This window comes from Pelodiscus sinensis, chromosome 25 (genome assembly GCF_049634645.1).
Source record: "Pelodiscus sinensis isolate JC-2024 chromosome 25, ASM4963464v1, whole genome shotgun sequence".
In the NCBI taxonomy this organism is placed as follows: Eukaryota; Metazoa; Chordata; order Testudines; family Trionychidae; genus Pelodiscus; species Pelodiscus sinensis.
In genome coordinates this window covers 17399234-17422065 of record NC_134735.1, presented here as the reverse complement: position 1 = coordinate 17422065, position 22832 = coordinate 17399234, and the positions used below count along the sequence as shown (strand labels likewise).

Sequence of the window (22832 nt, the reverse complement as noted above, 5' to 3'; positions counted from 1 at the left end):
TGCCTGGAGGCTTTCCCCATTGCCCCAGTCACAGTCAATGGGAACAGGTGGGGGCATGTACCCAGGTAAGTGTCTCCCATCTCCCTCCTGCCCAGACCCTGCATTCCTATCCCCCTCGTGCACTCCTCCCCCCACAACCCCAAACACCCCTCCCTCCTTGCTCCTGCACCCAACCTCACAGAGCTATAGTTAGGACAAAGTGTGTTATTATTTAGACACAGCTGGAGTGTATCCCTCAAGATGGCTCTGACCATCTTGGCTAACAGCCTCCATGAACGTATCCAATTCTTTTTGAACCCAGTTATTCTTTTGGTGTGCATAATAAACCATGGCAACAAGCTCAAAAGGTTGTCTGCAGCAGGTGAAATAGTGCAGCCAACCTCCCTGTAGTCCAGTCCCCAGGGCTGCCCACCTAGAGGGGGCATGGGGCAACCCTCGCACACCAGGCCTAGGGTCTGGGCAATCCCCTTTCCCACAGGCCTGCCCTACCTCTTCTCACTCCTGCTATGCTCCCTTCCCACTTCCACTGCTCCCCTTCCCCAAAGCTCCCTCTCCCGAGACCCGAGCCAGGGGTTTAACAGAGGGCCTGGCTCAGGGTGGCAGCAGGGGTCAGACCCCCTGCACTCATCCTGATGGCGGGAGCTGCAGGAAAAGGAGCAACCCAGCAGCCTGCTCCACCCCGCCGCCCATCTCCTAGCTGGGTCGCTCCGCTTCACTGTAGCAATGGGAAGTGGAGTGCACTGGCCCCGCCCGCTTCCCTCAGCTGCCCCGAGGGCTGCAGTGTTTGGAGGAGCAAAGCGGGCGAGGACCAGGGCACTTCCTGCATGCTAAACTCAGTAACCAGCCTGTCCAAAGGACGGCTGACGCAGGCAGGCAGGGATGGGAGGACGGGGGGTGGTCCCACGGCTGGAGCGGCTTGGGTGAGCTGGCAGGGTTCCAGTCCTGGTCAGAGCGGTGAACCCCAGCCCCAGCTGTGCTGGAGCAGCCCAGGTGGGACTCCAGCCCTGGCTGCACTGGGCTGGCAGGGGAGCCTTGGCTGCTCTGAGTTGGCCTGGGCGGGCAACAGGACCCCTGTTCCTGGCTGCTGTCCATTGGTTAACCAGTAACATTACAATCGTTTAACCAGTTAACAGTTTTCTTGGCTAGTTACATCCCTAACTTCCTTATGTTTGGTTTAAGACAGCTTCCTATTAATTTCATTGAGTGTTATGCGAAGGAGCAATGCGTCACTTTCTCCTTATCATTCATAATTCTACCGTGTCACCCCCCTTACTCATCTCTTTTCTAAAATGAACAGTCCTAATCTTTCTAATCTCTCCTCATGTGCAAGATGTTCCATTCCCTAATCATTTTCCTTGTCTCTCTCAGCACCTTTTCCAATCAAACAGAACTTTTCTGAGACAAGTTACATGAAGTGAAAGCCTGGAAAAATACTTCTGAAATATTGACCCAGTTTTTTGTGAAAGTCACCTCTTGAAACAGCTTTGTTTGGGATTATGTCTAAGGATATTGTGCGGTCACTTTATATAGCATTAGCTAGACCAATTTTGACGCAGTGTCCAGTTTAGGACTTTTTAAAAGAAGAAAGATGTGGCTTAGCTGCAGAAATCACAGCAGTTAAACAGAAAAATGAAATAAATCAAAGACATTTATTCTTATTCTTGGGAATAGCTGGCCCTCTTATGAATGGAGGATACATGGGAGAAAAAAACCCAGAAGACATATTTTTGCTCAGTATATTTTCTTCCTACATGTGCCCAGTGGAGACTAGGTATGCACATTTCCTTTCGGAGACTTCTTTGTTCTCCTGTGACCCTAAGAGTTACAAGTTAAAGGGTTTTTTGAAGTAACAAAACATGAGGCAGCTTTCACAGAACATTCCCATATCAAAGGCATCAACACCACAACAATAGTATCTGAGAATTCACAATCTTTAGCAGAGTAACTTATGAGGGGAAACTGATGCACAGATAGGCTAAGTGAATTGCCCAAGGTCACACAAAAAATCTGTTGCAGATCAGACAAACCCAGGTCTCAGGCTAGGGCTTTAGCCATTACTGGACTATTGAGGAGAAATTATATCAACAGTGTGACAGTTAATTGGGCTCTATGTGAACAGACAGCATGGTACATATTACCGTTTTCTTAACAAAAGCTGGCATTTGTGCTGATCAGTAGGAATCATTACTTGGAAGTTGGCTGGCCCTCCATGCATTCTTCTCATTAGTATTTCATTAGCTTTAGTCCTGCAGACTCTCTAGGCAGTCAAGGTACCTAGGGGGCTGTGCATGAGAGAATTCTATCTAATACTAATTGATAGCTGTCTGCCTTTTGGGTAGACATGACTAACTCTGCTATGAACTTTGTTTGCCTTCAAAAATTCCTGCAAAAAAGTAGACCAAACAACAGATCCCTCCAAATTGTACGTCTCGTTCCCAACATGACAGCCTAGGTGAAGAATTAATATAGTTTATGTAAATTGTTAAGACTGACTACCTTCTGTGACCCAAGACAGCAATGCCAGAGTACAGATTCCCTGATTTCCACAGCAAATGCCTGAATCCAAGGCTGAAATCCAAGAGGGCATTTGAATGTCAGCAAGCTAAACAGGATGACCTCTGATGGCCTCTGATGAAAACGTCAATGTTCTATACTTAGATCACAACTCATACACAGAAGTCCTAAGATGAAGAATAACAAATCACCACACTTTTGGAACCACCATATAGAATTTAACTATAATACTACAGGTTGTACCCCCCCCTGAAAAGGGTCCCCAAATCACGTGAAAGTAGCTTGTGCCAAAGGTTGAAGAACTTTAAAAAAAAAATTGTTTTTAACAAAGTATGTAAGAATGTGAAAGACTGGCAATTTCCTGCAATATATGTGGGAGAGCTTATTGAATTAAGGCAATGTAACTGAAGTTGTTATATCATAAGCACAAAATTCAAGTTTTATTGTGAGATTGTATGCAACTTCTCTAGGGGAAGATGCGACCCAGTGTAAATCCTAGAAAGTGATATGAGCATCAAAGGACTACAGTATCTTAAACAACAGACAAGGAGACATGTTTGGATCAAAGTTGAGTAGGTTTCCTAGGAAAAACCTAGGATAAAGTGAATGCAAATTCCCATGTCTGGACCTAACCTTTTGAAGCTATGCCCCATGGGAAAACCCACTGGCTGCTGATTACCTATTTCTGGAATCTGAAGATCAAATCCTGCACTGCATAAAGAAGGGGTTCACAGATTCAGGGGTGTGATTGTTCTGAACTGAAGATACTATGAATTTGTGACTACCGAAAACCCCTGTCTGTGGGGGGAGAAGGGTGGATCACCTGCCAGCACCCTTCTGGAATTGGGATGTTCTCTGGTAAGCTTATTAGCATGCAAGTAAGGAGAAATACCAGTGCAGTTGCCCTAAATTGTGACAAGGAGGGGTAGCGCTATCTAGCCATTCCAAACATGAAGGAACCATGGCTGGCTTCTACTGCTATGCTACTATGTATCAACAGCTGAGGTGGAGAGCAGGTGAGAAGAGACTTCCCATTCTAGGAGAGATCCTTCAGAGAGAGAGAGATCATAGACCTCGGGAGGTCATCGAGTCCAGTCCCCTGACTAAAGCAGGACCAATCCCAACTACATCAACCCAGACAGGGCTTTGTCAAGCCGAAACTTAAAAACCCCTAGGGATGGAGATTCCTCCACCTCCCTAGATAACCCAGTCCAGTGCTTCACCACCCTCCTAATAAAATAGTTTTTCCTAATATCCAGCCTAGACACATACCCTGCCCGCACTGTAACTTGAGACCATTGCTCCTTGTTCTGCCATCTGTCACTACTGAGAACAGCTTCTCTCCATCCTCTTTGGAACCTCCCTTCAGGAAGTTAGAGGCTGCTCTCAAATCCCCCCTCACTCTTCTCTTCTGTAGACTAAATAAACTGAAATCCCTCAGCTTCTCCTTGTAGGTCATGTGCTTCGGTCCCATAATCATTCTGTCAAGGATCAGAGGGGTAGCCCTGTTAGTCTGGATCTGCAAAAGCGACAAGGAGTCCTGTGGCACCTTATAGACTAACAGATATATTGGAGCATAAGCTTTCATGGGCAAAGACCCACCTTGTCAGATGATCTTTGCCCACAAAAGCTTATGCTCCAGTACATCTGTTAGTCTATAAGGTGCCACAGGACTCCTTGTCGCATAATCATTCTGGTTGCCCTCCGCTGGACCTAAAAACAAAACCATCAAGGGACTTCAAGGAAGTGGCAGATCAAAGAAATGAAAACTCCATTTGACACTGAAAGCCTGGAGATAAACTAGAGTTAGGTTTACTTCACTGATGGTAGCTCAGTTCTACCATTTGTTTTTCTGGGGCAGGGAATGAAAAAATGGACAAGTGGACTATTAGGAAACAGGTGAGACTGTAAGACTACAGTATACTATGGTAATAAGAACCTCAAATATCCAAGCCAGATTTATTTAAAAATGAGCAAATCTAAAGCCACTAGGAAAAAAAACTTTGATGTCCATTTCATCACAGAAACCGTGCAAAACCAAAATCTATCCCTTTCCCAAACCAAGGAGCTGGCTGTTTGTTATCACTTTGCAATGTAGATTAACTCTCTCCCTAGAGTCACATTTGTAACCTGGCCCATTCTCCTCTGGTCTAACATCAACAAGGATGCAACCTGTACCTTTTTTCTTTTCTTTGAAGAATTCTCAGCGTGGCTTGATTTTTTATCATGTTCATATTTGGCTGCTTTCTCTTCCTCCTCCTCCTCCGGTATCAGAGTGTACTTGGTTCCCCCAGGCTGCATAAAACACTCTTTGGCAAAATGACCTGCAAAATGACATTTGAAATAGAAAAGAACAGGGTTATGTCTTTTGAGGAACACAATGAAGATTCTACCTGGAGCCCATTTCCATAGTAACTTATTCAGACCATTGGTGTTAAAATAGCCTTAGAAGTGATAGAATGCCTGTTTAATAGCAAGTCAGCATTGTGCTGCTCCCCTCCTCTGCACTTTTATTCCTCTCCTCAGCCTCTGACTGGTTTAGACAAAGCTCTCCAGTCATGTGCATGGACAACATCTGGCTCTAGCATAATGGAGTGCTGATTTCATTTGGGATCTCTACATGCTTGCTCTTCACAGCTGGAGTCCTTTTGAAAATGACTAACAATGCCGATGAAAGTAATCCACTACATACTACAGAGCGACAGATGGAAGGTGCTGTCACCATATTATTAAAAATCCATCACTATTCAAACTCCACTCAGTGACTGTTGCCTCTTATTTGAGGCTGCCATCTTATTACATGGCTCAAAACATCTCAGCAGGAGGCACGAGTGAGAGAACTTAGGTCCCATGAAAGAGCAGAGTTTCAGGCAGATGACTCAGACAGGAGACTGGACTAGTTCTATCTTTAGCTCCGCCATTAGTTTACTATACAGCCTTGGGAAAAAGTCTCTTCACCTCTCCATGTATCTTGCAAAAAAAAAAAAAAAAAAAAAGCAGCAAACATCATTCTGGGATGCATTAACAGAGTGTTGTGAGCAAGACACTTCTTCCACTCTATTCTGCACTGATTAGGCCTCAGCTGGAGCATTGTCTCCAGTTCTGGGACCCACATTACAAGACCCAGAGAAAAGCAACAAGAATGACGAAAGGTCTAGAAAACATGACCTATGAGGGAAGACAAAGAACTGGGCTTGTTTAGTTTAGAGAGGAGAAAAGACAGAGAGGACATGATAGCAGTTTTCAAGTATCTAAAAGGGTGTTACAAGGAGGAGGGAGAAAACATTTTCTCCTTGACCTCTGAGGACAGGACAAGAAGCAATGGGCTTAAATTGCAGCAAGGGAGGTTTAAGTTGGACATTAGGAAAAACTACTTAGCTGTCAGGGTTGTTAAACACTGGAATAAGTTGCCTAGGGCGATTGTAGAATCTCCATTAGCAGAGATATTTAAGAGCAGGTTAGATAAACATTTATCAGGGTGCTTGGTCCTGCCGTGAGGGCAGCGGACTGGACTTGATGACTTCTTGAGGGCCCTTCCAGTGCTAGTATTCTTTGATTCGGTTTCCTCATTTGTAAAATGGGAATAACAATGCTCATCCATCTCTGAAAAGCACTGAGATAACTGGGCCAAGAGATTAATATTAAATATTTGAGAATGATTTTTAAAATATGCTTTGATTAATTTACATTAACTGTAATTAATCTTTGGGTTCTGCACTTTAAAATACTTGGAAACTGGGACCAGATGTCAGTCCTGATCTGCCTTGTAAGGCTAAAGATGGCAGTTTCTCATTTGTTTTATTGTATTTCAGACACTTAAAACTGTGTTTGAAGTTTGTTTTTTATTATTACTAGATGCAGAAGTGAGACTCTTCCATTACAGCATTTGTTTCCTTTAATGTTCAACTGATTTAATCTACACTGATTAACCAACCCCCAGGTACTGTATAGAACACAGGTCACTTAAAAGGGATTAAACAGACAAATCAGTCTATACTGGAGAGCTAACTATATTTAGCATCAGCAGAAACTGCTTTTAAATTTGTGCTTATTAAGCTTTCTTAACAGTTTAAAAGTCCAGCGTAGCCTTCGTCTACTGGTTACGCTATGTAATATACAAGAACAAGTAGGGCATGGTACAAATTCCGCAGGCAAAATGTTTAATTAGGACAAAAGTTGCTTATGTATGTGAGCCATCAATAAAAGTTAAGTTAAGAAGCCAGTTAAGCTGAGATTCACTTACAACCTTCATATATAGGCTTGAGAGAATCTAATATTAATTTTGACAACTATTTAACTATTTAACATCCCTATCCACAGGTAGACATTTGTATCCATGCAGGGCTCTACCATCCCCTCCATAAACTTATCATACTGAGTCTTGATGCCAGTTAGTTTTTTGGGGCTCACTACTTCACTCATTTTCATGCCATATTTTAATTTCTTTCCCTATCTAGAAGTTTAATTACCATTGTGTGTTGATCTCTGTTTTTGGTGAACTCAACATTTACCAATAAAAAAATCGAATACTATAATTTCAAACTTGCCTGAGTGTTTGGGTAGCGATTCTAACACAGAACTACTCATAAGTATGCATCCAATTCCTAGTAGCTGATGAAACTAAGTAGTTCCACCGGGATTTCTTGAAGCAGAAAGGAGTTAGGATGAATTAAGGAAATAATTTTCTCTATAAGTGTAAAATTAGAACAGTATCCTTGCTATGAAGTGTAATTAACGTGCAAGATAAAAGTTTGGAATCTGTAGGAACTTGTTCTTTAGCTATATGAAGTTAAAAAGAGCGTGACTGTAAGAACCAAATCTCTAAGAATGAGCATTTCTAACTATTTCCCTCGCCTTAGTCAGAAAACCCAGTTGCCCTCTGAAGAGTTAGGTGCATTATGCCTGGAGACCTAGATTAAATCCTTTCAGTGAAAAACAGAAATGTGTAGCATGTTTTAAATGAAGATATCAACAGCCCAAACTGCAGAGTCACTACGGATACATCCATAATGTAGGTCAAGACAAAAAATGGAATAAGAATGGAAACAGCACAAATGTACCTTTGCAACCACATTTCTTGCAGACAGTGTTTAACACAGCTTCCAGAGTAATCTTCTGACTAGTGTAGTCTCTGAATGAACGTTTCTTCCGCTCATCCTGACTGTGGAAAGAAAAGAACTACTTTACTCTTCCAACCCGCATCATCTCTAATCCTATGCATTTACTTGGAAGCTCAGACCAAAGTTTTCAAACATGGCTGCCTACTTCTAAGTCCATAGTTAAAGCAAAATACAGGACTATGTAGCACTTTAAAGACTAACAAGATGGTTTATTAGATGATGAGCTTTCGTGGGCCAGACCCACTTCCTCAGATCAAATAGTGGAAGAAAATAGTCACAACCATATATATGTGTGTGTCTGTATATATATGGTTGTGACTATTTTCTTCTACTATTTGATCTGAGGAAGTGGGTCTGGCCCACGAAAGCTCATCATCTAATAAACCATCTTGTTAGTCTTTAAAGTGCTACATAGTCCTGCATTTTGCTTCAGCTACACCAGACTAACACGGCTACATTTCTATTACTGTCCATAATTAGGCATGGAAAGTAACTAAGTTGCAGAATCCAGCTGACTACTTACTGGGGGAAGCCACAAACAGCGTATTACGCTTGTGTCCCTGGGAACGCAGGTGTGGTGCCTGTCCCTGACTCTACCATAAACAGAAACCAGACAGTAAATGGGCTAGCTGACGACTGGGAGGCCTCCCGTCGCCGTGATGGCTAGTATCAGTAATTGACACGCCTGCACTGTCTCGGGAGAGGAATCTTCGCCCATCACATACCAGAGGTGCCCATTGTCTGCATCTTCCCAGGTGTGAATTATGCTTTGCACCCTTCGTGGGAAACTTGGCATTCAAAGCCATTTTTCCTAATTGGCCACTTGAGACCAGGAAGAAGCCCATGTGACCCAAGGGGTACAAAGAGGGTTGAGTTGCCCGCCCAATCTGAGCTCCAATCACCTACACCTGCTGGCAGGTATTGATTGTCTCCCGAAGTCCGTGGGACGCCCAACCTCGCCCTACTTCTTCCCGAGGGATTGAGAGAAAGACGCTGGCCACGCCAAGTCTGGAACGCAGGGGTGAGAATTGTACCTGCAATGTGTTTTCTTTATGTGTACACTCTAATTGTCTCTCTGTTGTAAGTTAGTTACTTTATTATAGTTTTCTTAAAGTCAAACTGCTTCATTTCTATTGTAAATCACCTTTGGTAAGGTGATTTAGCTATAAACTTTGGGAACAAGTGGGGTGCCCTCATTCACTTATAATATATATATATATATATATATATATATATATATATATACACACACACACACACTGAACCAAGTTTCTTTATTTCTTTTCTCTTTCTTTCTCCTATAAATAAGGCAGTGAGTGTCAAGCTTCTGACTTGAACCCGTGCTGCTGTACCCTAACCGAACACAAACAAAAGAACTTCAGCCAGTCATAAAGGGACAGTTATAGGAAGAGCTTGAGCGTTTGGATCTGTGTCACTCCCAGGTGACAGGGTTCACTGGGGTACTTCTCAGCCTTTCCTGGGCTGCCCGCTGCGAAGGAATTATGAATTCTAGCAGCTAAAATCTGAAGTGTAATAAGCTCTTCCTGTACACACTGGGGCGTCTGTTAGCCTGTTTGGCTACCCTCTGCGATGGGACCTCGGTCCTAGTAGTAAAGTCACGGACGTTAAACTATTTTTCGGGGCACCCTCCAGCCTCCTAGGCTGCCCGCTGCAACGAGACTTTGTGTCTCAGCAGTTGAAGACTTGGGTGTAACACACACGCACACACTGCCCTGACCGTCGGCTGACAGCTTGTTCCCTAATTTGTTTCTTGGTACAAGAGGACTCATCTGAGAGTCAGATTCACAGAATACAGACACACATACAGCCAAAGTATAAGTCTATTACACTGATATCTAACTCTTAGCTGCCTTGCTTAACACGAATATATAGTTACACATATACATAATGTACACAAACATGTGCCTGGGATAATAAATGGCATCGCAATAAAAGGCAGGCAATGAGATTTTGCGCCTGGTATGTTAGGGATTTGGATAATTTTGTGGGGCTATAAGCTTAAAGGAAATAAATACACCCTCAGCAGAGAAAGATCTCCGTGGATAAGTCATTATGAACAGCAGGTTTTGTTAGCATGCTAAAATTTGATATTCAAATGCAGTCCTTTGCGGACAGTGCTGCAGAGGGAACATTTTAAGATTATTCTCCAGTAACCCCTACATTCACTTCAGAGCAGCACTAATGGGCTAGGAGGGAGCTACTGCCTCCTTCCTGGGAGGACTGAGACAGTTACTGTAATGGGAGGGCACAACAAAAGGAAGCAATAGTCCCCAGGCTGGTTTGCTGCACCCAACAGAGCAGATTTACCTACTCAAGGGCAACATTATTTGGATCAAGGTCCTTTCCTGTTCCTTGGTTGACGACCTTCATGGAAAGAGACAGCTTCAACTTGTCATCTTTCATCTGTAAGAGACGGACATTGAGGGATAATAGCAGAACCTGGTTAATTTCCACTATCTACAGGGAAGCCCACAAAGAACAAGTAAAGCTGTCAATTAGCACAGAAATGAATGCTCTAAAGTCAAGCATACAAAGTATTTGAATTTTGACAAGTTTATTTCAGTTTTATTTACATACCAGTGTTCTAGTTAATGGATCAGAGTAGATTACTTAAAAATAATTGTCTCAAAATAAGATCATAAAAATTACCACATCAGATCATAGGCCCATCTACACGGTATCTGGTATTTAATAGTGGCCAGGACCAAATATTTTGTGGGGAGGGGCTATACAAGAAACTCCAAAAAGACAATTGTGGAATAACCTGATCACTAAGAAAATTTCTTTCTGGTCCTAGGCAGGCTCATGGCTGGTTTATCATAGAACACTAGAACTAGAGGGACCTCGAGAGGTCGTCAAGTCCAGTCTCCTGCCCTCTTGGCAAGATCAAGCACCGTCTAGATCATCCCTGATCAACATCTATCTAACCTGCTCTTAAATATTTCTAATGATAGAGATTCCAAGTTCCCAGGACTATACAGGTGAGGGGTGGATGTCTGTATATTCAGCAACAAAGCAGCAAAGGTGCTGGCTGCAGCAGATCTCCTGCAGAGGCTAAAAGTTCTGTACCTACAGCAAGAACAGGTCTTCACTTGCTCATCAGCAAAAGCATCATCAGTAATAGCTGTCCATCTTTCGTGGAGGGTAGTTTTCTTTTTGCAGTGAAACTTCTAAGTTTCTCTGCAAAAAGTGATTGGCAAGTATAGACACTCCCACAATTTTTCCCCAAAAGAGGACTTTTTCTACTTTAAATGGCTAAAAGTTCTGCATATATAGCAAGAACAGGTCTTCACTTCTCATCAGATCTGCTGCTGTGGTGCCAATGAACTGCACCATTTAGAGTCCTAAACCCTTGACTCTAAGGAAAGGCACATCCATCAAAGATAAGTGATGGCTGTGACCTTGAAGTCTTATATGGGTGTACTCCAGGAAGGCCAAGCAGGGATGGGGAGATTAAAGGTGCACCTAGACCTCACACAGACAGTCATCGCTGGTTGTAATGGGGCTAGGCCTTATGGCCAAGAGAGCCATAGGGAAGTATTCCAGGAGGCTAGAGTGGCTGTGGAGGAACCAGTCAACCAGGAGCCAGGAGGGACTATAAAAGAAGTTGCAGGACTAGAAGCAGCTCAGTCAGACTTGGCAGGGAGAAGGTCAAGGGAGCTGGCTGGCGGAACCAAGGACAGCTGAGAGTGAGGAGCTGTTTCGGACACTGTCTCCAGGAGGAGAAGCCCTGGAGGCACCACTCTTCTACTGAGTGGGGAAACAGTTGGAGAGAGACGCTACAGAGGGTACCAGTCTGGGCCTCTGTTAGAGGTGTACCCCGGAAGGGGTTGTGACTGCACACAAGGCTGTATAACTTGGCCAGAGGGATGCATAGCCACAAGTCTTTTTAAAGCTGAGGCAGTGCAGGAAGCCACACTTGGCCAAACGGTGGCGTTTATGTGACGTGAGTGCCAACCCCATTACACTAGTACTGATTATGATACTGGTTCATTGCTAGATGGAAATGGTAGAAGTATTAAAAATAATGCAGACAAGGTAAAAGCATTCAATAAACATTTCTGTTCTGTGTTTGGGGAAAAACATGGTGTAATCTCATATGATAATCTTTACATTCTGCTAGTCTCTCAGTATGATATCAAACAACAGATACTAAAATTAGTATGCTGACTAATTTTTTCTTATGACTTGTCTCAAGCTCTATTTGAATGTGCCAGAAACTGACATATTTTACACTGAAAACTTGTGATTTATTAAGCAAATATTTTCTGTAATTGATCAATTTAATAGTTTCTGCTCACTTCTAAAATTTAGAATACATTTCAATCTCACATTCATAAATTGGAATGGGAAAACAAGTTTGCTGCCTTTGCAAGTGTCAACTGGCTTCTTATCTTTGAATGAACTAGTCATTGAACTGAACTAGCAGAACAAACTTAAATGAAAACAAAATAATTCTCCCTACACCTGCAACAAATGCTACTGCTTTCAAAAGCTGGTTTAATATTTAATCTGGTTTCAAGAGCCTGGCCAGTAACATACACCAACTGGTCTGACTTTCTTTAAAACTCAGCTGCAAACACAGGCTGCTTAACTTTTTCTAAGTGATTTTAATATTTATAAATTTAGGTATCCACCAATTTCAAATTTAATTTTGAGTATATTTAAATTTAAATGGATTTTTTAAACAAACATGAATTTCACCAGACCTTCTTTAGATACCACAAAGAAGAGAAGACTGACACAAGTCCCAAAGCTCTTTTTAAAGACTTGCAAAATAAAAATAAATATTTTAGCAGTATCCTTTCAAAGGAAAATCATTCCCTTAAATAGAATTAAGAAATGTCTCTGCTTTTGCTAAGAATGGGCTTAGAGTCATTTCCAATCGTGAGTTTACATTTATATAGCACCTTAACTTCCAATGAATTCTAAAGTACTTCACATGCTATATAACCACCACAGAAGACCCTGGAAAAATCATGGAAGGGATCCTCAAGGAAACCATTTTGAAGCACTTGGAAGAAGAGAAAGTGATCAGGAATAGTAAACATGGATTCACTAAGGGCAAGTCATGCCTGACCAATCTGATTAGCTTCTATGATGAGGTAACTGGCTCTGTGGACATGGGGAAGTCAGTGGATGTGATATATGTTGACTTAAATAGCAAAGCTTTTGATACGGTCTCCCACAATATTCTTGCCAGCAAGTTAAGGGAATGTGGATTGGATAAATGGACGGTAAGATGAATAGAAAACTGGCTAGAAGGCCGGGCCCAGCGGGTAGTGATCAACAGTTTGATGCCAGGTTGGTGGTTGGTTTTTAGCAAAGTGCCCCAAGGATCAGTTCTAGAACCGGTTTTGTTCAATATCTTTATTAATGACCTGGATGAGGGGATGGATTGCACCCTCAGCAAGTCTGCAGATGACACTAAGCTAGGGAGAGAAGTAGATACACTTAAGGGGAGAGATAGGGTCCAGAGTGACTTAGACAAATTGGAGAACTGGGCCACAAGAAATCTGATGAGGTTCAACAAGGACAAGTGTAGAGTCCTGCACTTGGGACGGAAGAATCCCAAGCATTGTTACAGGCTGGGGACTGAATAGCTAAGTAGTAATTCTGCAGAAAAGGACCTGGGGGTTACAGTGGATGAGAAGCTGTATATGAGTCAACAGTGTGTCCTTGTAGCCAAGAAGGCTAATGGCATATTAGGTTGCATTAAGAGGAGCATTGCCAGCAGATCCAGAGAAGTGATTATTCCCCTTTATTCGGCTCTGGGGAGGCCACATCTGGAGTAATGTGTTCAGTTCTGGGGCCCCCCCACTACAAAAAGGATGTGGACGCACTGGAGAGGGTCCAGTGGAAAGCAACCAAAATGATTAGGGAGCTGGAGCATATGACCTACGAGGAGAGGCTGAGGGAGCTGGGTCTGTTTAGTCTGCAGAAGCGAAGAGTGAGGGGGGATTTGATAGCAGCCTTCAACTTTCTGAAGGGAGGTTCCAAAGAGGCTGGAGAGAGGCTGTTCTCAGTAGTGACAGATGGCAGAACAAGGAGCAATGGTCTCAAGTTGTGGTGGGAGAGGTCCAGGTTGGATATTAGGAAAAACTATTTCACTAGGAGAGTGGTGAAGCACTGGAATGGGTTACCTAGGGAAGTAGTGGAGTCTCCATCCCTAGAGGTGTTTAAGTCTCGGCTTGACAAAGCCCTAGCTGGGTTGATTTAGTTGGGATTGGTCCTGCCTAGAGCAGGGGGCTGGACTTGATGACCTTCTAAGGTCTCTTCCAGCTCTATGGTTCTATGATTTAGTTCAGCAGAAAAGGACCTGAGGTTTACAGTGGATGAGAAGCTGGATATGAGTCAACAGTGTACCCATGTAGCCAAGAGGGCCAATAGCATATTAAGGTGCATTAGGAGGAACATTTCCAGCAGATCTAGAGAAGTGATTATTCCTGTTTATTCGGCACTGGTGAGGCCACATCTGGAGTATTGTGTTCAGTTCTGGGCCCCCCACCACACAAAGGATGTGGACGCATTGGAGAGGGTCCAGTGGAGGGCAACCAAAGTGATTAGGGGGCTGGAGTACATGACCTACAAGGAGAGGCTGAGGGAGTTGGGTCTGTTTAGTCTGCAGAAGAGAAGAGTGAGGGGGGATTTGAGAGCAGCCTTCAACTTCCTGAAGGGAGGTTCCAAAGAGGATGGAGAGAGGCTGTTCTCAGTGGTGAGGGACAGCAGAACAAGGAGCAATGGTCTAAAGTTGCAGTGGGGGAGATCTAGGTTGGATATTAGGAAAAACTATTTCACTAGGACGGTGGTGAAGCACTGGGATGGGTTCCCTAGGGAGGGGGTGGAATCTCCATCCCTAGAGGTTTTTAAGTCTCGGCTTGACAAAGCCCTGGATGGGATGATTTAGTTGGGATTGGTCCTGCTTTGGGCAGGGGGCTGGACTTGATGACCTCCTGAGGTCTCTTCCAGCCTAGGATTCTATATTCTAAGTCATGCAGTTACCTACCGAGTGAGAAGCTAACCCACAAACAGTGGGATGAACAACTGTGCAGGGGGGAAGCAAAACTACATTTGATCACAGATGCATTCCTACTTTTACGAAGAATGCCACGTGATCTTTCAAGTCCATGCAAATCAGATGCCTAGGCATTGGTCCTCAAGTCCTCGTGTGGGAAGGAACATGACTAGCTTGCATTTACAACATCAGCATCATGCACTAGACCGGGATGGGCAATAATTTTTGATGGGGGGCAGCTCCAAGAATTTGGAAAGTGATCGAGGTCTGCACTCTTCCATGATATTCATGGAGAATGTGCAGGGTCTGGGATGGAGGATGGGTGCAGAAGGGAGCTTGCGTGAAGGAGAAAGGGAGGGAGTTTGGGTGAAGGAGAAAGTTGAAACCTGGGGCACTGGACTAGACTGGAGGGGGTTGGATTGTGAGCTTGGGCAAGGAATTGGAGTATAGGAGGGGGGCAGAGGATTTGAGTATGTGGAGTAGGGGACAGGAGTGGGGGAAAAAGGTTGGGGAAGGGAGGGGTTGGGGTGCCAGAGGTAGGCTCTGCTGGGAGACTTACCAGCCAGCAGCAGTTCCTGAATCAGCCTCCCTGCCTGCCCCACCCCCTGCACAGGCTGCAGCCATGTGCTCAGGAGCCCCTTGTGCTTCATGGCTGCATGTTATTGAAACAGGCAGCTCCCACTGGTCAGTTTCTGGCCAATGGAATTGTGCTGGGGGTGGCAGCAGCTCCTAAAGCTTTGCCCTTCCCCTCTGGGCTCACAGTTTTTAAAGGAAACCAGCCCCACAGCCACGTTTATGAGTGGCGTCCAGGTGGGGCAAGACAAGTGGCTTCCCTGGGTGGATCTGGCCCCCGGGACGTAATTTGCCCAGGCCTGCACCAGACAAAGTGATTGAAACACTAAGCTTCTTTTAACATGAAAAGCATTAGCTTGCAGTAGTTGCAAATTTTTTCTTCATTTACACAGTGCTTTTTACACCAGAAACAATTTTACCTCTCTTCCAATAAGCTTCACCCATACTTTGTCTCCAACATCTACCATCTCAGATGGTTTGTCCACTCGGCAGGCTGACATGTGGCTTTTATGGACAAGGCCTAGAGGTTTTTATGGGAGGAAAAAAAATAAAATAAATTGGTCATAGTTGAAGATAACATTCTATCCTCAAGGAAATCAGAATGTCAGGTGAAGTAACTTAAAAAAACCAACCAATAGCACCTTACAGACTAACAAACAAGTAGATGATATCATGAGCTTTATAGGCAAAACCCACTTCTTCAGATGAAATTAAATAGCTGGGTTCTTCAATCACCATTTCATGCAGAATAAAAATGAGAAGGTTTTTTAAAACCTCATTACATCAAATGCAGACACCTAAACCCACCAAAATCTGCTCAAATCTCATAATGAATCAGCTCTTGAAAAATGAGGACTAGGGATGTTAAATATATTTTAATCAACTAATCGACTAGTTGAGGGATTTTCCATTGATTAGTCAATAAGCAGGGGAACCCACAGTGGGGTTAGCGTTCCCGGGAACTAACCCCGCTACAGCTCTGCCTTTTAAATGCATTAATAGCAGGCAGGCTCTAAATAGATTTAAAAAGGTGAAGTGCAGCAGAGGGACCCAGCGCAAGATGGGACAGCTGATTTCCGGCTTGCACTGGGTCTCCCCTGCTGAGTTTCTGATTTTTAAACATATTAAGAGCATGCAGGCTCTTAATACATTTAAAAGGCCGGCGTGCAGCGGGGTGGATCCATCATGAGTTGGGACAGCAGATTCCCAGTTCACGCTGGGTCCCCTTCACTGTGCTTCTGATTTTTAAATGTATTAAAAGCTGGAAGGCTCTTAATACATTTAAAAAGCAGAGTCACAGCATCTGGGAGTGAGCGCAAGTCGGGAATCAACGGATTCTCGGCTTGTGCCCAGTCCCCGCTACTCCCCTGCCCCCGTAGAGATGGTGCTGGGGGAACCGGCTTTTAAGGCAACAAGTGGGGGGGGAGCAATAAAGTCGAGGAAATAGTGGACTAGTTGCTTACATCCCTAACGAGAACCTGACAGCTAATCACAGAACTGGTATAATGTACCCCACAGAGTTTGATCCTGCAAGTCTTTGTGCACACCAAGCTGCTTGCAAAACTAAGGTTTTGGTAAAACAAGAAGTTCTGTGCAGATCGGAGTCTTGCAGCCATATGGAGCTTACTGTGAGACTGGGTCAAAACTCTCTAAGGACTTCAGTGAACTGCAGATATCCACAAAAACTGCCGAATTAGATACCTACTATATGAAACCCAGTGTTAATTAATTCTGAACGTGAATCACTTCTGTGGGAAGGGAAAAATGGGATGCTGCAAATTATGGATCTTAGAGTGTTGTTAATAAGAAAGCAACTCACAGAAATAACACTTTCACTGTTTGTTAGGATGCTAATTTAAACAGGCACAAACAAGTGTTCATTCCTGCCAATCCTGTGGACCTAACGCACTTAAGGGAAACCAAACGGGATGTTATTTAGCACAGACTAAACATTTGCCATGAGACTTTATAACCAAGATTAACTACTGAACCCATAGTGCCTTAGTACCACTGCAACTCAGAAACTGGAGAAAAAGATATTGAATACTTTTTCAGTTGGTGTACCTTGTGCATTTGGCAGGATTTCCTGCAAAATTCTAATTTCCCTTGCATTCACCTGTTAATACAAATCTTTCGCACAACTAATGGGAACAATCTGAAAAATAACCAGGAAAGCTTGGACTTAGTGCAAGTCAATGATTTGCCATTATGATTTTCCTTCCATCTATGAATTCCCATCCGTAACAGAAGTTAAACATGTCAGAACCTGAATTTGAAGGGAATTGCTGCAGTCCAGTCTAGTGTCTTACAATCACCTGGAAATGTATTTATTTTCATTTACAGAAAAAGTGTTATATGAGTATGTTCAGTATTAATGCAAGCATTTATATAGCCCTATTACCATATCTGGAATTCTTACGTGGCATAAATGGGACATTCAAGATCTAAGTAAGAAACCAAACCCCACACTGGGAAATTGGATTTAATCAACTGGGTAAAAGTGAACTGTAGACTCATGTTGCAGACTTTTCTAAGAAAATGCCAAGAACTTCCACAAGGGTTAGATTGTATGATTTAAGCAAATCAGTATGAAACCCAGTCTGAAAATTTAGTCTGAGAAACAAACCTTGTTTCCTGCAGCCTGGAATTTTTATAAATGCCCCATATTCTGTTACAGCAGCAACCTGCAAAGAAAATCAATATTTCCATTGACAAAGAAAAACTTGTACATTACACCCATTTTCTGTCTTATTTTTTCATTCCCTTCAACCCATATTCTTTCCGTGCACTTTTTTGGTTTCAGCTGTTTCTAATTTGCCTCCTGAGTCTGCTTCATGTCACCAGCTTTTGACCTAAGGCGCTACATAACAATTATTGTTCCATCACACACACAAACAAAAGCACAGGATTATTATTTCCTGCCCTGCAAGAGTACAGACAAATCTTGAAAAATGGTATTTTTCAAAGAGCGTCTATTTGCTATATTTAGCAGCAGGAGTTAACATTTTACCATCTGAATACATTTAATGCTGAACTTACAGCCTCTGTGGAACAGACATTGGACAGGCAAGAAAAACATCCCCAAATCTGCAAACCAGCATGTCTCTGAAGGACCTCATCCTAGCACTAAGGTGGAGTTAACCCTTCCCTCCATGCTCAGATTACAGGCAACCCCCAAATTCGATGCGATCAGTTCCTGGGGAAGCGTCACAAGTCAGAGGCGTCGTAACTCGAACCCACATTTACAATAGGCGCCGTGCACGGTCGTAAATGCGGGCTAAGGACGTAAGTCAGGGGGTTTCAGCCCCTTCCACACTTACAAAAATGGTTGTAAGTGCGGGGGGTTGCAACTCGGGCAATCGTAACGTGGGGGTTTCCTGTAATCGTAGGCCTCTCTAATGAGACTGCCCACTAGAAGATGGGTCAGTGCCAACCGTGGCAGTGGTGGTTTTGAAATAGATACTGGTCCACTAGTATCTAGACTGAGACCCACCAACTAGTTTCACATAATTATAACAAACATCTGATGGTAAAACTTGCCCTCCCTAATAATTTTGCCACACTTACGCAAATAGACAAGTGAGTTTGCACAGAACTTCACTGAAGTTGATTAGGTGCTGCATGGATCCACCCGTGTAGAGCATTATTTTGGAATCAGGGCCTAAGGCTGGATTTGAACCAATTGAAATTTGAGAGGCTCTTTAGCTCATTGCCAGTCCCGTGATATCTCTAATTCTAGTCTTTGTCCTCTCCCATTCTTGAAGTTAAACATACTACGTAAGGCTCTTTAGACGATAACAGAATATCACTTCCCTTTTTAATTACAAGAAAGGAACTAAGGGCACTGCGGATTTTTATGCTAAGTTCAAGCATGGAGTGAACCTAAAATATTGAAATTCAGAACTTCAAGTTGTGCCAGACTGAGCAACAAATTATCTTGATAGCAGCTATTCAAAACAGCTTCCTACTTTAAGAGCCAAAGTCTTTTGTATCTCACAGCATGAGGCAGAAGGAAAGCTTTATCCCCAAGCTCAACACAATGTGAAAATTAAAGCAATAAGTCTTTCAGATTCCCCTACACTTGGGTCGAAAATTAGACTTGGCTGAGAGAAATTATCAGCATGAATTTTCTGCAGACAGCTTTTCCCATCCTAAGAGTGGACTAGCATGTTTATGAACACACATTCTTAGCTAATCTTCTCAAAATTAGTAGATATTGCTTTTCAGAATGACATTAGCAATGTGACTATTTTGAAGTGGTTTTATTTTTAAGACATCTAATGAAATAACACCTGCAATAAAAGTCTCAGCCGGTTCTCAAAACATTAGTATTTACAAAAAAGCGTATTACATTTTTAATCTGAGATTGCCAGTAGAAGGCAGCAGCACTAGAGACTGAAGTCGACTTTACCTCCCTGTCAATGCGCATCAACTCTAGCATAAAGGAGTGAACAAAAATAATGAGCCCAGAAGCCAAGATCACGAGAATGGCTTTAAAAAAACCCATCACTCTGGCACTGCCCCTTTTGATGGCCCTCGGGTCTCATTTCCGTTTCTCTCTCTCTAACCTACATATTCTTTAAACGCTCTACCGAGAATGCCAACAGGAGGTCAGTGTGAGACAGCTGTGACAGTAGTGGGTTTTGTGATGTGGACATTTGCTCTCTATGAACCAGAGTACACAACACAAGCTCATTTTACATTGGTCACTTAGTTTTACTGCCTGTATCTAGGGTTGATTCTGAACTGAAGATTTAAAAATGAAAGGCTCTCTATTATCTCTCAGTATCTTGCACCATTCATGTCTCCCACGCTTCTTTTGTGACCCTAAGCAACACCACACATACCTCTCCTTGGAAGACATCATAGAGTTCAGGTAAAGTCTCCATTGCCTCAGGTCTCACAGACTTCATTTGGGAAGTTTTCTAAGAGTATGCATTCCACAATTCTTTCCCAACCTTTATAGCTTACTTTGTTTCCATGTATTAGATGTCCCATTTATTGCTGTGGAGCAACCCTATTCGTAGCTGAAATAAAGAAAGACACCATTTATTGAAAGAAATATCTTCATTAGTGATAAAAGAAATAAACTCTGGGAAAACTTTTCAGGGATGGTTTTTATCTGCACTGCTTTCACTCTCACTAATTTCTAAATATCTGATACCATAGGGTAAGTCTACACAGATGTGTTATTTCAGAATAAGTGATGTTATTTTGAAATAACCAAATACGCTTCTACACAGCAAGACATTATTTCGAAATAATAGCGAGCTGGAAGACTTCTCACTCTGACTCCTGTAACCCTCATTTCACAAGGGCTGTGTCTACACTGGCACCCTTTTCCGTAAAGGGGATGCTAATGAGACTCTTTGGAATTGCAAATGCCGCAGGGGATTTAAATATCCCCCATGGCATTTGCATGAACATGGTTGCCGCTTTTTTCCGGCTCGGGGTTTTGCCGGAGAAAAGCGCCAGTCTAGACGGGATCTTGCGGAAAATAAACCCTTTTCCGCAAGATCCTGTCTAGACTGGCGCTTTTCTCCAGCAAAACCCCGAGCCGGAAAAAAGCGGCAGCCATGTTCATGCAAATGCCGTGGGGGATATTTAAATCCCCTGTGGCATTTGCAACTCCGAAGTGTCTCATTAGCATCCCTTTTACGGAAAAGGGTGCCAGTGTAGACACAGCCAAGGAGTAAAGGAAGTCAAAAGAAGAGAGTTCTTCCTTCGTCTACCTGCTGTGTAGACAGCGCCAAGAGACGAATTAAGCTATTTTGACTAGGGATGTAAGCGACTGACTACCTGATAAGCAAAAGCTTATCGGATAGTCAACACATTAGTCAACTAGTCACTCCTCCTCCCTCTCCCTCTCCCCTCGCTGCCGCTATCACAAAGAGGCAACAAAGGGTTGAAGAGGAAGGGCGCTGGGGGGAGCCAGCTTAAAAGTCAGTTCCCCCCAGCTCCAGCTCCATGGGATGGGGCGGGGCACAGCAGCAGTAGTGCTTTCTTTTTTAAATGTTCAAGAGTTCCAGTAGGGGCTCTTGTGGATTTCAGAGACTGAAATGCTGCATAGAGCCTGGGGTGGACTCCGAGTCCCCCACTGACCTTAGGCTCCATGAGATGCTTCCTCTTTACAATGCCCAAGAGCCCCCACTGGTGCTCTTGTACATTTCAAAGGTGGAATGTGCACTAGTCCTTATCAATTAAATCCCATCAACTATTCAATCAGTTAATCAATATTTAACATCCCTAATTTCAACTTCAGCTACACAATTGACATAGCTGAAGCTGCGTGGCTTAATTCGACTTTTGTGTAGATGTGTCCATAGTGTCTTGTGCTCACACTATACGTTATGGCAGTGTAATCAAGTGGATAGAGAACAAGTTGAGGAAACAGACAATCCGAGTTCTTCAATGATACAGTTCCCAATAACTTTCAGTACAATTATGAGCAAGTTACTAAACTTTATGCCTCAGTTTCTCCCTGGATAAAAGGGTGCTATGATATATTTCAAAGAGCTTTCTGCAGTAGGGTATGTCAGAAGAGTACCTCAAAAACACTAAGTATTCAAGTACCTAGGCAGATACAGCAAAATATGAACACGTGACTATAAACTGGCTCTGGATAATAACTAGCCAATTTTGCCCTATTCTCAGAATTCAGCCTCACAGACACTTCATTCCTATTTCACAGGGGTAGCCGATGGCCTCAGAGGGGTAGCTGCGTTAGCCTGTAACTTTAAACACAGTCAGTAACCCTAGTCTGTATTTGGGAAAATGAAGAGTCCTGTGGCCCCTTGTAGACTCCACGCAGCTGACCAAGTGGTTTTTACTCAGGAGAGGTTACGCCAAAATAAATCGGTGACTCTAACAGGAGTGTGGAACTTTGGGGGGGGGGTGGCGGCCACGGACCCACAGGAAAGAGTCAGTCGGGAGCCGCACAGAGATGAGCGGCCCCAAACCCAACAACCCCTCACTGCTGGGCTCCCCACATCCCCCTCGCGCACCAGAGCCGGGGGGGGGGGGGGCAGGTTGTGTACCCGTGGGAGGGGCCGGGGGGGGCCGCTCTAGGCTCCCCGCCCCGCTCTGCGAGGGGCCACCGGGCTCCCGGCCGGCTCTCCCGCCGCTGCCCCGGGCGGTTGGAACCCGCTCGCGCCGGGACACAGGCCTGACGCCAGCGGGCGCGCAAAGGGCCCGGCCTGCGCCTGGACGCGACGCTCAGCGGCTCCCGCGGGCAGAAGCAGCGAGCCCGGACCGCGAGCGGGGCCTGCCGAGCGCGGGAAGGGGAAGGGGCTGAGGCCGCGCCGCCCCCTCACCCGCTCAAGGGCGCCGCGGCCGCCGTCATCCCACCTGCACCCCGGTCCCTTCGAGCTGAGGAAGCTTGCGCCCGCCAATCACGGCACGGCATACTCGCGCGGGGTACTTACGGAGCCAATGGGCGCGCCCGATGCTAGAACTCTCCGGCGAATCCCCTAGCCAGCATGGCCAGCGCTGCCCAATCAGCACGCTTGGCGTTCGCAGCCAATCAGAGCGCGGCATCGCGGCCCAATGGGGGCCGGGCGCGGGCGGAGCGAGGCCTAGCGCTGCAGGAC

General features: G+C 44.2%; 1 protein-coding gene across 5 annotated transcripts in view; it reads right to left on the bottom strand.

Moving 5' to 3' along the window:
- The window catches only part of ZCCHC17 (zinc finger CCHC-type containing 17), a 29285-nt gene extending 6478 nt beyond the window's left edge, over nt 1-22807 (bottom strand). The window contains exons 1-8 of one of the 5 annotated variants that reach the window (XM_075908889.1): nt 22557-22639; nt 20091-20270; nt 17870-17927; nt 15663-15763; nt 9967-10058; nt 7575-7675; nt 4693-4838; nt 141-1815 (exon numbers count right to left, since the gene is read on the bottom strand). In XM_075908889.1, coding sequence (XP_075765004.1) covers nt 1768-1815; nt 4693-4838; nt 7575-7675; nt 9967-10058; nt 15663-15763; nt 17870-17927; nt 20091-20156 — 612 coding nt within the window. In that variant the 5' untranslated portion in view covers nt 20157-20270; nt 22557-22639 and the 3' untranslated portion in view covers nt 141-1767. The other 4 variants (XM_075908888.1, XM_075908886.1, XM_075908885.1 and 1 more) reach the window with 4 other exon arrangements.
- Nucleotides 22808-22832: the final 25 nt, after the last annotated feature.